This window comes from Odocoileus virginianus, chromosome 12, assembly GCF_023699985.2.
Source record: "Odocoileus virginianus isolate 20LAN1187 ecotype Illinois chromosome 12, Ovbor_1.2, whole genome shotgun sequence".
NCBI classification, from domain to species: domain Eukaryota; kingdom Metazoa; phylum Chordata; class Mammalia; order Artiodactyla; family Cervidae; genus Odocoileus; species Odocoileus virginianus.
In genome coordinates this window covers 66,406,523-66,419,306 of record NC_069685.1, presented here as the reverse complement: position 1 = coordinate 66,419,306, position 12,784 = coordinate 66,406,523, and the positions used below count along the sequence as shown (strand labels likewise).

The window sequence follows — 12,784 nt, the reverse complement described above, 5'->3', positions numbered from 1 at the left end:
CACCACTGGCTAGCCGGGCCAGGTCAGCTTGATGTGTGGGCCTTCATGTACCCCCATTCCCCCTGGACCTGCTCTGGGCCCAGAGACCAGGATTTAAATCCTGGACCTGTCACTTACTAGCTGAGTGATCTTGGGCAAGACATTTTGGCTTTCCTGCTTAAGTAGGACAAAGCTGGCCTGTGAATGAAACCATAGAAACCAAGGCATTTCTGGTTCCAGGAGGCTGCTGTGGTTGCGGAGGGGCCCTGGCCAGGAATCTGTTAGAGACAGTTATTTTGTCACCAACTGGAATGGCCTTGGGACAAAGTGCGGCCGCTGTCTTTGCCTCACCCTGCCTGTCATGCTGTCTTTTTCAACCCTATCACCGCCTGCAGCCCTCAGTTGGCCTTGGCCTCAGTTTCCTCCTGTGTAGGCTTAGGGATAATGATTCCTGCAGAAACCAGCAAGCTTGGGATAAGGAAGCTCTGCAGTCACATTACAGTTTACGTGCATCAGGCGGGAGGATTCAGTCCTGAAGAGCAGCAGGTGCCCCAGCATGAGAACAGAGCCCTGAACAGGGCCCATGGGTAGCCAGTAAGAGTCCCACCCGTGAACACCGGGGAACATTGAGTAGAGTTGGTTGGAAAAGGGAGCTGAACAAAAAAACTGGGTCATTGTCAACACAGTCAAAATTATAAACTTTAAATAAATACATATATGTGTATAAAGCAATTATCTAGGTTGAGAAGTTACAAATTTTAAAAATGAGGACCCACAGACATCACAAACTCAAGCAAAATACCCTGAAATTTTTCTTAACTTCCAGATACACCTTCTCCTTTCAAGTACTCCCTCTTCCCCCCATATTTTTTGATTGCAGACTCTTTGATTCACCTTTCATTTTGACCATGATTTTATGTTTTCTGCAGGGAACAGGGCATTCCCCCACCTCTCCTTTGGCAGTAAGCATGTCCCCAGAAGCCACTTATGCCCCAAAGCAGCAGACACAGGAGTGACTTCAAAGCACGTGGACATACCCCACTCCACCCATACAGTAGTGATCCACCACCAGCCACACCCCAACGCCCATGACTACTCCCACGGGGGAGTGTGCAACACAGGGAGTGGCTCTGAGCGATGGCAGCGTGCCAGGCTCAAGGTTGGTGGGGGCGGAGTTCAAGGGAAGACGGCCGGGCACCTTTGAGCACTGCCAAGCCACTGGCTCACTCTAATTTTGCCTCGTTCGTTTGGTGGGGTCGCACCAGCTCCTCCTCCTGCCCCCTCCACTGTCGTCCTCCAGTACACATAGCAGGGAGGTTCTTGGGTTTGTGGGTGCCCCCCCAAAGCCCGCCTCTGGACAGGGGGAGGGCCCTTGGCCCTGAGCAGAGTTCTCCTGGGGGCCCTCCCCGCCCTGTCCACACGAAGCGTTGGTCAAGCTGATCCTTGCGCTGCACGCCGCTTCCTGAGAAGAGGGGTGGGAGGACCACAGGTCCCAGGCCAGCTGCTCTTAACCTATCTGTCCACTGACAGGCCGGGCCGGGAGGGGGGGTGGTGGAAGGGGATGTGGTGGGGGAAGTGTAGAAGAAGAAAACTGGGAAGAAAAGCGAGTGGGCCTTGGCTGGGGCGGTGGGAAGGGCGGTGGGGTGAGAGCAGGCGCCGGTCCTCTCGCTGACTCGCTGTGTGACACGGGGGAGGCCGCCTACTTTACCTCTCTGCGCCTCAGTTTCCCCTTGAAAGTAAGGCCGCTAGTCCCTTCCTCGCAGGGTTGTTGTGAGGATAACACGAGCTAGTGTCGGGGGAAATTGCTTCGGGAGTTGGGAAATGTCACTCACGCTGCAGGGCATCTGCCTAAGGGGGCCAGGAGCCCTGGAGGGCCCCAGACACAGGCCCCAGGGGCCTTGCCTGGGTGGGGAAGCCACTCGGGCCTTTACTCAAAGCTGACCCTGCCTTAGGCGGAGCAGCGGCCATGCTGCCCACCAGAGCCCTGGCCCCAGCTCGGGGGCGGGAGGGGGGCGGGGGCAGGGGGGCGGCACCCCAGCCTGCGGGAAAAGCCTGGAAGACAGAGAGGCTGCTGCCGTGGCACAGCCCCCGCCGCTGCAGAGGCTGGGGGCAGGACAGTCGGCACAGCCACAGCGGTGAAAGGGCAGCCGTGGGCCCGGCTGGGGGGCCAGCCGGGGGCCGACTCTGCAGGGGGCCGCAGAGCGGGGCTGGTGGGCCCCGGTGGGGTGGGCGCAGGGCCAGCTTGCTGCCCCCACCCCCTGGCCCATTGACAGTTTTCCTGCCTCTCGTAGCTGGCACTAGCCCCTCTGATCCCACCCTGCTCCCTGTCGCCTCCATGATCTGAACACATTCTGCCTCTGTCGGTGTGCGCAGAGAGACCCCTTTAAGAAACCAAACAAGCTGACTTGAAGTGATAGTTTGGGGTTCATCTCCAGCAGAGAAAATGGGTGATGACGGGTTGAGGGGGCAACAGTGGTCAGAGGGGCGGTGCAGCGTGGAGGAGGAGGAGGAAGAGAAACCCAGGGGGTGGTGGGGGTACGTGGCGTGGTGGCGGGAGGACCGGTCAGCAGCTGACGGGGGGCCTGGGGCGCTGGCCAGAGATCCTCACCTGCTGGGCAGTTTGCTCCGTTTCACCCCCAACGGGAGCAAGGAGGCCGCAGGTACCCACACGGCAGGGCGGGCAAGGTCCCCAGAGAGGCTGAGGGAGCCGGATGGAAGCTGCCCGCTTTGTCCTCCCAAGTTTATGGGTCAGCGATGCTGCTGCTCGCCGAGCAGTGTGGCAGGCTGGACGCGAGGGGAGGGCAGGGGCCACCGGGCGCCTCAGCTGTTTCCCAGGGGTGGGGGCAGGCCCCAAATCGACGCATCCCTCTTTGGGGGCTGTGGGCGGTTTATAGAGCCTCCCACGTCAGTCACCTCAGGATGGACCAGCACTCACATCACTGAACTCTCAGGACACCTTGGACCCCAGACCCAGAACTCTCTCCCTCCCCTTTCCCGTCCTCAATTAGATCCAACCTCAGAGTCCAAATTTGGCTCAGAGGTTCTGCAAGGAGATAAAATGACAGAGATGCTCCAATTAGAGTGTCAGCCTAGAAATAGACCCTCTGTCTTGAATTTCCTAGGGTGAAATGCAAATCAAAAAATTAAATTCGTTTGCCCTTTTAGGTTAAAGTTCAAAGAAAAGAAAAACGGAACGTCTAAGGTCAGGGGGATTAAAGCCCAGAGCCTTTCTCTGGTGGCCTTGTGCTCCTTGTCCAGGGACTGCGCTGCCCAGCCGCCCGCAGGGCTCCCGGGACCTTCTCCACACCTGGGCATGGCCCCAGCCTGTCGCATGTGCCCCGCCCGCCGCCGGCCGGCCTCAGAATCCACGGTGCTGAGCCCTGTGTGGATCCGTCTTCCTGCTGGCTCAAGGTCTGGGCGGAAATGGACAGAGAGTGGGCAGGAAGGAGCATGCTGGCTCAGCCCCACCCCTGGGGGCCCTGACCCTGCAGAGGGTGAGCTTAGCCTCACAGGCACGCATGGGGCCATGTCCGGAGCCTCTTTGCCTTCCACCTCCTCTGAGTCCATCCGAGCCACTCCTGCCTGCTCATAAACCCTACCCCGTGGGCGGCCCAGCCTTCGGAGCTTATTTATGATAACTTTCTCCTCGCAAGATGTTCAGAACCTTGTACTTGCCATTTCCCTCTGGCCACCCCTGACTGAACCCGCCCAGAGCGGGTTCCCTGCTGAGGGCAGGGCACACGGGGGGCTGTGGTCTGGCGGGGACACCCAGCCGGGCTCCTCAGTGCACAGAGGGCCTGCCGCTTTTGTTGGATTCCAGGGCCTTCCCTCCTCCTGACCCTTTCTGTTCGCTTCCTGGCCCAAACATTTAAGCTTTTCTGACATATTCCTCTAGATGTTGTCCCTTGGGCTCTCCCAGGCAAGAGAAAGAAACACTGTTGAGGCCAGCGTGATCACAGCGTCTGTTGCTGAAACAGCCCCAGGGTGGCTCCACCCCAGAGACGGGGTGTGGCCCGCTGGCCTCCGGCTGGGCTGCCCAAGGCCTCACCCCCACGTTGGGACCTCTCCCCTAGTCTTGCCGGCCCATCCCGTGCACCTGGAGCTTCTCAGGGCTCGGTGCCCGTCTCCTGTCCTGGAGCTTGCCCAGCTGGCCCGGCTCCTCCCCAGACCCTGCGAGCTGCCGGCTCGAGGCCCGGCATCGGCTCTCACAGAGGCCCTGTCCGCTGGCGTGCTGCGCCGCCCAGCTCCAGGGGGGCCAGCCACGTCCCCAGCCTCGGCCCTGGGGCGCCCGTCCCCCCAGGGAGCACAGCTGGCCCGGGTGCTCTGTGGGCCTGGCCGCTCGCTGCCTTGCATCTCTGCCCAGCCTGTCTCTGACTGTCCTAGCCTGTCCTCATGTTCCTTTGAGGACACTCCTCTTTCTCCTTTTTCCACTGCTCCTGTTTTGAGCATGAGACCAGGGCGGGCTTTTCAAACCACCCTGATCCCCCTACACCCCCCGCCAGCTCCTGAGCGCCCCTCTGCTGGCTGTGCCAGCCTCAGGTGGTCAGTGACCTCCTGAATTGTTTTTCTGTCTCAGCCCCTCTTCTCTGCCGGTGATGTTGCTGTGAGTTCACAACCCCACACCTCCCACTGGCGGGCCGGCTGGGCTCCCACCTCCAGGGGCCAGTCATCACCTGGGAATGTTCTAGAAGGTGTAGGTGGGCCCTCCAGGGCCCCTCTCCTTACGGCAAACTCGGGGGGCCAGCACCTCTCTGTAAACAGACCCTGGAGAATCCCACCGCCACCCAGAAGGCAGAAGCTCTCTTGCACCCTGGCGAGTCCTCCGGCAGCTCACAAACCCACCCACCCACGGGAACCCTGCTGCGTGGCCGGTGGAGCCCCCCCATCAAGCTGGGCGTCAGCTAAGGCACCGCCAAGCTGTGGCCCACACCCGGCCCCCAAGGCCCCTGGCACCCATCCCCACAGCCTCAGACCTCACCTGGGCTCCTGTGTGGGGTCCACTGGAGTACGCTCAAAGCTTGACGCCAGTGTGCAAGATGGTGGGCTCGAGGGGCCTGTGTAGACCACTGCTTTCTTCCAATTCCATTTTGGGGGGCCTTGGCCATAGTGTGGGGGGTCCCAGCACGTGCCACAAGGCGGGCTGAGCACACGGAGCCCAGCGGGTCCCGCCGGCAGGTGGAGGGGGGCGGTGGGGGTGCTGTGGGATAGATGCGCCCCACAGGGACCACGGGGGAAGCTCCCACCTCCGCAGGCCTGTGGCGGCCGGATGCTCAGGGAGGCCGGGGCTAGGCTTGGAAGGAGGCAGCCAGGGGTCAGCCCTTGTCGGGCAAGGCCTCCGAGGGGTGGGGACGGGGGGCCACACGCATGGCACGTGCCAGTCTTCCCTGCCTTCCTTTCTGTGTGTGTGCGGGGGGGTGGTCCCTCACACCACCGAGTATAGCATACACACAGAAAAATGCATAGCACTTGAACAAGTGTAACCCAGACGCTTGTAACAAGAGAGAGACGATGTCTCCACAGCCTCTCTCCGCCGCGGTCACCACCAGCCTCCCCACGGCAGGCCAGCCCGCTGTCCCCTGGGAGGGGAAGCCTGGCCTGGCCTTCCTCAGGGTCTGAGTGCCGCGGCTGGAGCACTGAACAAGCTGGCTGCGGTTCACTGGCTGGGAACTGTAAACGCCCGAAAGGGCCGGGTCCATGGTGGCAGTGGCGCGTGTCCCTGTGGCTCACTCACGGCGCTGCCTGGCTGTACATGCTGGGTGCCAGGAATATGCTGCGCTTTATTTATCCATTCCCTTCTCGATGGCCGTTGTGTGGTCTCCAGGTTTCTGCAGGGTCAACAACTGAGCGGGGAGCTGCAGGGGCGTCATTATCACCGAGAGACGGGTAGGAGTGGCAGCTTGTGGTGCCTTAACTGCCTTCCCCTCATCTTTAGGCCGAACATCTTTCCCATTGGATATTCCATTTGTGAAGAGGCTTATAAAGTCCTTTGCTAATTTTTTATTGGTTTGTCTGTCCCCAATTTGTAGCAGGATTTTTTTTAAAATATCTGAATGTGAACCTCTCACCGCACATGTCTTTTGACTCATTGTGGTATCTTACTAATATCAAACGTGTCCATCTTTCCTTAGTCATCTGTGCTTTCTGCACCTCGGTGAAGAAGTCATGAAGGTGATATGCCCTTCTGTGACCTTTGTGTCTTTAATTCACTGTTTTGTTTTTTTTTGCATGGGTGTGCAATAGAAATCCGGTTTGCCCTTTGTCCCCATGTGGTGGCTGGAGGCCCTGGCGGCTCGCTGACCCAGGCTTCCTGCACAAGGATTGTTTCCCTCTGCCTGACCCTGCCTGGGGCCCACACGTGTGTGCAATGTCTACCCTGTGCAGATTCACTTTGCCTCACTTACGGTGCGTGATAAGAAATCTTGACATCGAAGCAGGTCCCCCGCCTTGAAACTGTTTTGGCTCCTCCTGACCCTTTGGATTCTCATAAATGTTAGAATTTGGTGATCAAATCCCACCCCAAGTCTGTGGTAATTTCTACTGGGACTGTGTGGATTTGTGGGGCAGACTGGGGGGAAGTGAAGACATTATGGGGACCTCCAGTGACCCCCCTGGGTGTTAGTTTTCTCTGTGGAGTTCAGCGCATCTTGGCTTCCTTCCCGGACACGAGCGATGAGCTCAGCAATTGTTGCTTGTCTGCCTCCTCACCACCTCTCATCCTACCTTCTCTGCATGTTTGAAGTCACGTTCAGTGTGGTATCTGTGAAGTCACAGCCTGTTCTGGAAAGTGTCTGTTTCTGCACCAACATTCACTATACCTCAGCGTTCTTTATTTTGCTTGTCTGGTAAACACGGGTTGTTGACGAAACAGGACAAGGGCTGTGACCGCCTTTCGTGTCCTTCTTTACCCGCCCCCACGATCACCAGGCCCCTTACCCTTGTCTACACGCGGGACGGCAGTAGAACCTGTACTTGCCTGTCGGCTTCGTCGCTGTGTTTTGTTCTGACTGGCAGCCAGCCACTCAGCAAGGAATCAGCCTTCATGGAAGACTTTGTTTTTGGAAACTCCTTTCCAGAACCCTCCTGAACACTCAGCTCTCGTGGTGCTTTGCTGTTGGTGGGGAAGAGGCCTGGGCTCTTTGCTGCTGTCGCGTATGTCACACCGCCCGCCCGGACCCGGCTGCTTCCCGGGGGGCAGGGCCACCCCAAGTGCTGGCACTGGAGGGCAGGGTCACTCGTGTTCTTCTCTGAAGCCATGCACCTCCCTGGAGGTGGTCTGGTACCTGCCCCTTCCCCTCAGACCCACTTCTGGAGCGGAGGACTGGGGGCTCACTACAACTTTACAAAGAACAACCGGAAAGCTTCAGACCCAAAGGGTCTTTTCACTTCTCCCTGAACAAGGACAATATGGGCTTATTTTAGAATCAAAAAAAGTATCCTCCAAATTATCAGAGAGCAAAAGATGAGAGACTCACTCCCTGAAGCTGGGCTTTCTCCTGGGGAACCACTGGCAGACTCTGACAGAGTCCACCCGATTTCCTCGTGGGTGGCAGTCCTGTTGCCACCTTGCCTACTAGGGATTGAACCCTCGCCCCCCCCCCCCGCCCCCGCCCCGGTGTTGGAAGTGCAGAGTCCTAACCACTGGACCACCAGGGAAGTCCCCGTCACAGTGCATTTTTGACCAGCCAGGTCTACTTTTCAGCAAAGCCACCATGAAATTCATACCACCTTTGAGGGTCACGAGTTAAAGTGACCGTTTAGGTGGACATCGCCCTGGCATCCCCGGCTGAGCTAGTGGTGGCAGGAAGGAGCTCTTTGGGAAGGAGGAGGGGGTTGGCTGCCACCAGACGCCCTAATTTACAAGCTAAGTTGATAGTTGTGGACTTTGGGACGATACCTCCACTGCGGGCAGCATCGCTGTGGCCCGAGGGGGCTTCGTCCCTGTGGTGCTCGGGCCAGCCGAGGTCTGGGCCCAAGCTGGGGAAAACATTTGCAACTCCTAGCAAAGAGTTAGCTTCCCTGATACACAAAGAGCTTGAACACAACAAACCACTCAGCGGGAAAATATGTTGAAGGGTTGTACTGGCTTTCTCGAAAAGGTACCAGGAATGGCCGTTCACGTCTACCTCATAAGGAGAGAAAAACTTTCCCCACAGGTGGGGAGGCCCCCCGGCTCTAGCCCGCCCCCTAGGAGGGACATCGGGTCACAGCATCGATTTTGACCTACTCACCCTGCTAGGGACCTATCCTCCAGGTACACCTCCGCACGCGTGGACGCCAACAGCACAGAGCTGAGGGCGGAGGGATGGACTGAGGCCAAACCGTCCTGACCGGGGCTGGTTAAGTAACTGAGCTAGATTGAAAAAAGAAAAGAAAACAAAGTCAAACTAGCGTTAGAATAGGCTACCATTTGTGGGGGACAAAAGTTAGGGGGAGGGGTGTTATGTGTGTGTAAAGATGCCTCTGGGGGTGTCTGTGGAGGGGGTGGCTGCAGGGAGCTTTCTCTTGGGGGATCTTTGGAATACTCTGAATTTGCGCCCCAGACATACATATGTCACCTATTAAAACAAAAGCAGAATTAGGCAAGAAATCCGGTCACGGGTCGCGCTCGCGAGACTTCCCATTTGTAGCTTTGGGATTCGGAGCCCTGTCTTGGGGTACCCCCGGGTGGCAGCCGAGGCTCCAGGAGCGAGCGGGCACAGTCAGCTCCTGAAAACTGGCCTCTTTTTTTTCCCCCTCTTACGTGGGCTTCAAACACAGAAAGGGAGATGCACCCACTCGATCAGGAGGGTGATTCTGGGGAAAGACGGCTGACGGAGCCTCACTATGCACACCCGCTCTGCCACTCCACCTTTCCAGCTCATTCTGTAATTCTTGCTGTGAGGCCTGCAGGGCTGGAAGCTGGCTTTGCTCAACTGGAAAGAAGGGCTGAGTGGCAGGAGAGAGCTTCACCAAACCCCATCTTGGGGGCCAGCACCTGGTGCGGAGTGGGGCAAAGTGTCAAGGAGGAGCTCACTGGCCCAGAAATGTTGGTGTCGTCCTGAGCTCCGGGGTCTGTGGAGCCCCCCAGATAGTATTAAGACCTGAGTGCAGGCGCAGACCCTACTGGCGCCTTCAGCATCCGTGGCCGTCCGCGGTGCCTGTGCTGCTGAGGCTGACAGGGACGGCTCCATGGTTTAGGGATTACAGAGGAAAGACGTTTGGGGAATCCCTTCATTTCATCGATGGGGAATACTGAGGCCCAGAGGGAAGCCATGGGCACTTGACTCCAGAGCCCCTTGGGTCAGACTCCCGGGGAAGCAGGCCTGGAGGCAGGGGTCTCAGGCTGGAGGAGAGGGCAGTGGGACAAGCCTGGAGGGGACAAGGCTGGAGGCCTGGGGGGACCTAGGCTGCTAGGCTGTCCAGAGTGGACAAGCCCCGAGTGGCCTCCTGCTGCTGGCCTCAAAGATCACGAAGCTTGGTGCAGCTACCCAGAAGCTGCTGGGGACACACCACCAGGAGGAGCAGTGTAGGGCCTAGAGTGGCCTTCCTTGGCGTCGGGGCCTCAGGGAGTGCATCCTAGAAGGCGCTGTGCGAGGCTCCCGGGGGCGAGGAGGGGGAGGGCATTCAGTGCACAAGGAACAGAGGCACCAGGCTGCACACTGGGGCTGAGGGCGGCCGGTCCCCCTGGAGGCCATGGGTCTTCACTGGCAGACGACCCGGTAGCACTGGAAAGATGGTGGAGAGCAGGTGGCAGCCAGCGTTGGCACCCCAACCCCTGTCTGTCCCACCTCGGTGTGAGGGGTTCCTTGGAAATGAGTTTCTGCTGCTGGTTCCAAGGCTGCTGGCACCCCCGTGGGCAGGGCAGCTGCTGGCACCGGGAGCCGGAACAGGCTGTCAGGGGGCAGGGGAGCCCATGCCTCGGAGGAGATGGAGCTCATGGGGTGAGGTGGGGAGTGAGGTAAGAGAGACAGGGGATGGCCTGAGCAGGATAGAGAAGGAACAGTGGTTCACTCCGGAGAATGCGGGAGTGCAGTGGGCGTGCCCGAGTATGGGTCCCTGACCCACAGACGCCCTGTTTTTCCTTGGATTCCAAGGATCCTTTGCCATGCAACCCCGCAGCTGACCACAGCCTCTGGCGGTGAGCCACCCTCTGCTCTCCGGAGCCCCTCCACCCTCCCTGAGACAGCAGGCGCCCAGCCTGGGCCCTCAGACACCTGCAGCCGGGGAGCCTCGGGAGACCCCCATGGCTCCCGTGGGGCCACAGTGAGAGTCCTAGCTGGGGCATTCGGGGCGGGGGGGGGGGGGGGGTGTCATGTGAGGCGGACCCTGGGAGGAGGCGGCCCAGAGTCAAGATGCCCCAGAGACCAGAACCAGGTCCTCAGCTGTGAAATGAGGAAGTTGGACGAGATGCTCAAGAGACCCAGCCCCCTGCTGTTCCTATCACGGGTGCTGGGCCAGGCTGGTGGGAGCCTGTTACACCACGGGAGTTCATACCCAAGAAGGGGACGCTGAGCCATGCCCGCCCCAGCCTGGAGACCCTGAGAGCCCTGTCCCGTCACCTGGGACAGAATGAAACTGAGGGGAGCTTGAAGACCTCTGTGGGGGGAGGAGCAACCCCCCCCCCCCCCCGACAGGCCACACTCTCCAGACTCCTCCTTTCTAAGGTCATGCCTGTCCCCCATGTGCTGGAAGTTAAACCGTCCACAGCCAGGAAGCATACTTGGGGCTGAGGGCCGGAGTGCTCCCCCCACGGCCCCAGCTAGGCCTGGACTGTAGGGGAGCAGCCCTCAGGTGTGTCCAGGGGAGCAGGCTGGCCCTGGCAGGCTGCCCCAGTGCAAAGTGCCAGTGAACCAGGTTGTTCTGACCCGTCCTCAACTCCTGGCCTGGACTAGGCACCTGGAGCTTCCTGCCCCTGCCTGCGGGGAGCCACACGGGCAGGATCACTGGCAGCCACCCAAGAAGGGCCTGGGGTGGCCACGCGCATAAAGGGGCCCTTGTCACTGCCTGTGGCTCAAAGGCACTCCCAGCACGAGGCCTGCCCAGGCAGTGAAACCCTTTTCCTCAGTATCTCAGCTTCCAAAACCAAATTCACTTCAATTCCGTGGCATTTTAAGTCACTCTCTGGGTGTTCTTCTCTGTCTTAGGGGCTGAGGTTCAGGGCCAGCACGAGTCCGTAGGGGGAGGCCCCGGGACCCGGGTTGATGAGGCAGGGGCCGGCTGTGCACACAGCCGAGTGACTGCACGTCTTTCTGTTTGGAAGGAGCTGCCGCCAGGCGGGGCCCGAAGGCAGCTGGCCTGGCCACAAGGGAGCAAGCCCCTGCCCTTGGAGAAGGGATCCCACCTAGGCCAGGGGACCCCAGGTACACCCGACCCACACTGGTGTTCCCGACTGTCCCCTCAGCACCCGACCTTCCTGTCCAACAGGGGCTAACAGCCACCTGGAGGCTCTGGCGGCTGCTATACCCTGAGACCTGAATGCCACCCAAACCACTAGTTTGTTCTTGCAGGAAACTGTTGTGCCCCAGAGGCCAGGGCTGGACCGGGAGGCATCATCAGGAACTCCACCTTCTGGGCACCTCCCCCACCACCACACCGGAAAATGGTTCCCAAGTTCCAGCACAGGGGGATTTCCCAAATCACGACACTGAGGCGGGCAGCGACAACGGGGCAGTGACCTCGAAAGAGTCCAGGTTTCCCTCTCCTCCCCCTTCCCGCCCCTCCTCGGCTCTACTGGGATCCTGACCCCTCCCCCAGTTCCCCGCCAGCCTTGACCCACGAGGTGGCTGGGTCTCCGCGGGAGGTCGGGGTGGGGAGAGGAGGCGGAGGGTTCCGGATCTGAGTTGGATTCCTGGGTCTACGTGCAGGCAGGATGCCAGCCAAGCGTGGGCCCTCTACTGGGGGCTGAGGCGTGGAAAGGCTAGGTTGCAGACTCCGGGGATACCCGTCTCGGCCTCGGTTCCCCATTCATGGGCCCCGCCCTGCACCGATTCCTCCGCAAGCCAAGAAGAGCCGAGGCAGCCCGCGTCTCCAGTTTATTTCTCCTTCCAGGGAGGTGGGGGAGGGGGGGGGGGCGCGGCGGGCGGGAAACCCGTGGCGCGGCCCTCAGGCGAAGGTGGAGCCGTTCCAGCCCACGTTGGCCGCGTTCATGTCGCAGAAGTTGATGTAGATCCTGCGAGGGAGGAAGCGGGGCTGAGCCGGCCGTGCAGGGGCAGCCGAGGCCACGCACCGCCCGCCCACCGGCGCCCACGCACCTGTCCGGGCTAATGCGCAAGCGCTCGGCCAGCAGGCCGCACAGCAGCTTGCTGTAGGAGCGGTTCTGCGCGCCGCCGATCTTGCCGATGCTGTGCAGGCTGCAGAGCGCGCAGGGCTCGCTGGAGCCCCCGAAGGTCATGAGCTGGTCTGGGGCCACGTGCACCGCGATGTACTGCGGGCGAGGGGCCGCGGTCAGCCGGCCCGCGCGCCCCCGCCGCTCCCGGCCCGGGACCCATCCCGGAGCCGCCCGCCTTCCGAGCCCGGAGCCTCATCCCGGAGCCGCCTGCCCTCCCCGCCCGGAGCCCCATCCCGGAGCCGCGCTCCCAGCCCGGCCCTCCCTGCAGACCTGCGCCGGCTTGCCCGTGGCCTGCGCCAGCTGCTGCGTGAGCTCGGAGAGGAGCCCGTCCGGCACGGAGGAGCGGGGCACGTTCGTGTTCACCACGAACATCGGCATGATGGCGAGGGACGGCAGGCACCGGCACGCAAGACCCGACCGACGCGCGCGCTAAGGCAGCCAGGGAACCTGAGCTACGTGACCGCCGTCCGGCGCCCCGCCCTGCCCGACGTGGGCCCG

General features: G+C 60.5%; 1 protein-coding gene across 1 annotated transcript; it reads right to left on the bottom strand.

Moving 5' to 3' along the window:
* Window positions 1-11,975: 11,975 nt before the first annotated feature.
* Window positions 11,976-12,784, bottom strand: MIF (macrophage migration inhibitory factor). Its single transcript, XM_020907349.2, has 3 exons — window positions 12,557-12,784; window positions 12,210-12,382; window positions 11,976-12,127 (listed from the first exon to the last, which is right to left on the bottom strand). Exons 1-3 carry the CDS (start codon window positions 12,662-12,664, stop codon window positions 12,061-12,063), a joined length of 348 nt encoding a protein of 115 aa, XP_020763008.2. The 5' UTR covers window positions 12,665-12,784; the 3' UTR covers window positions 11,976-12,060.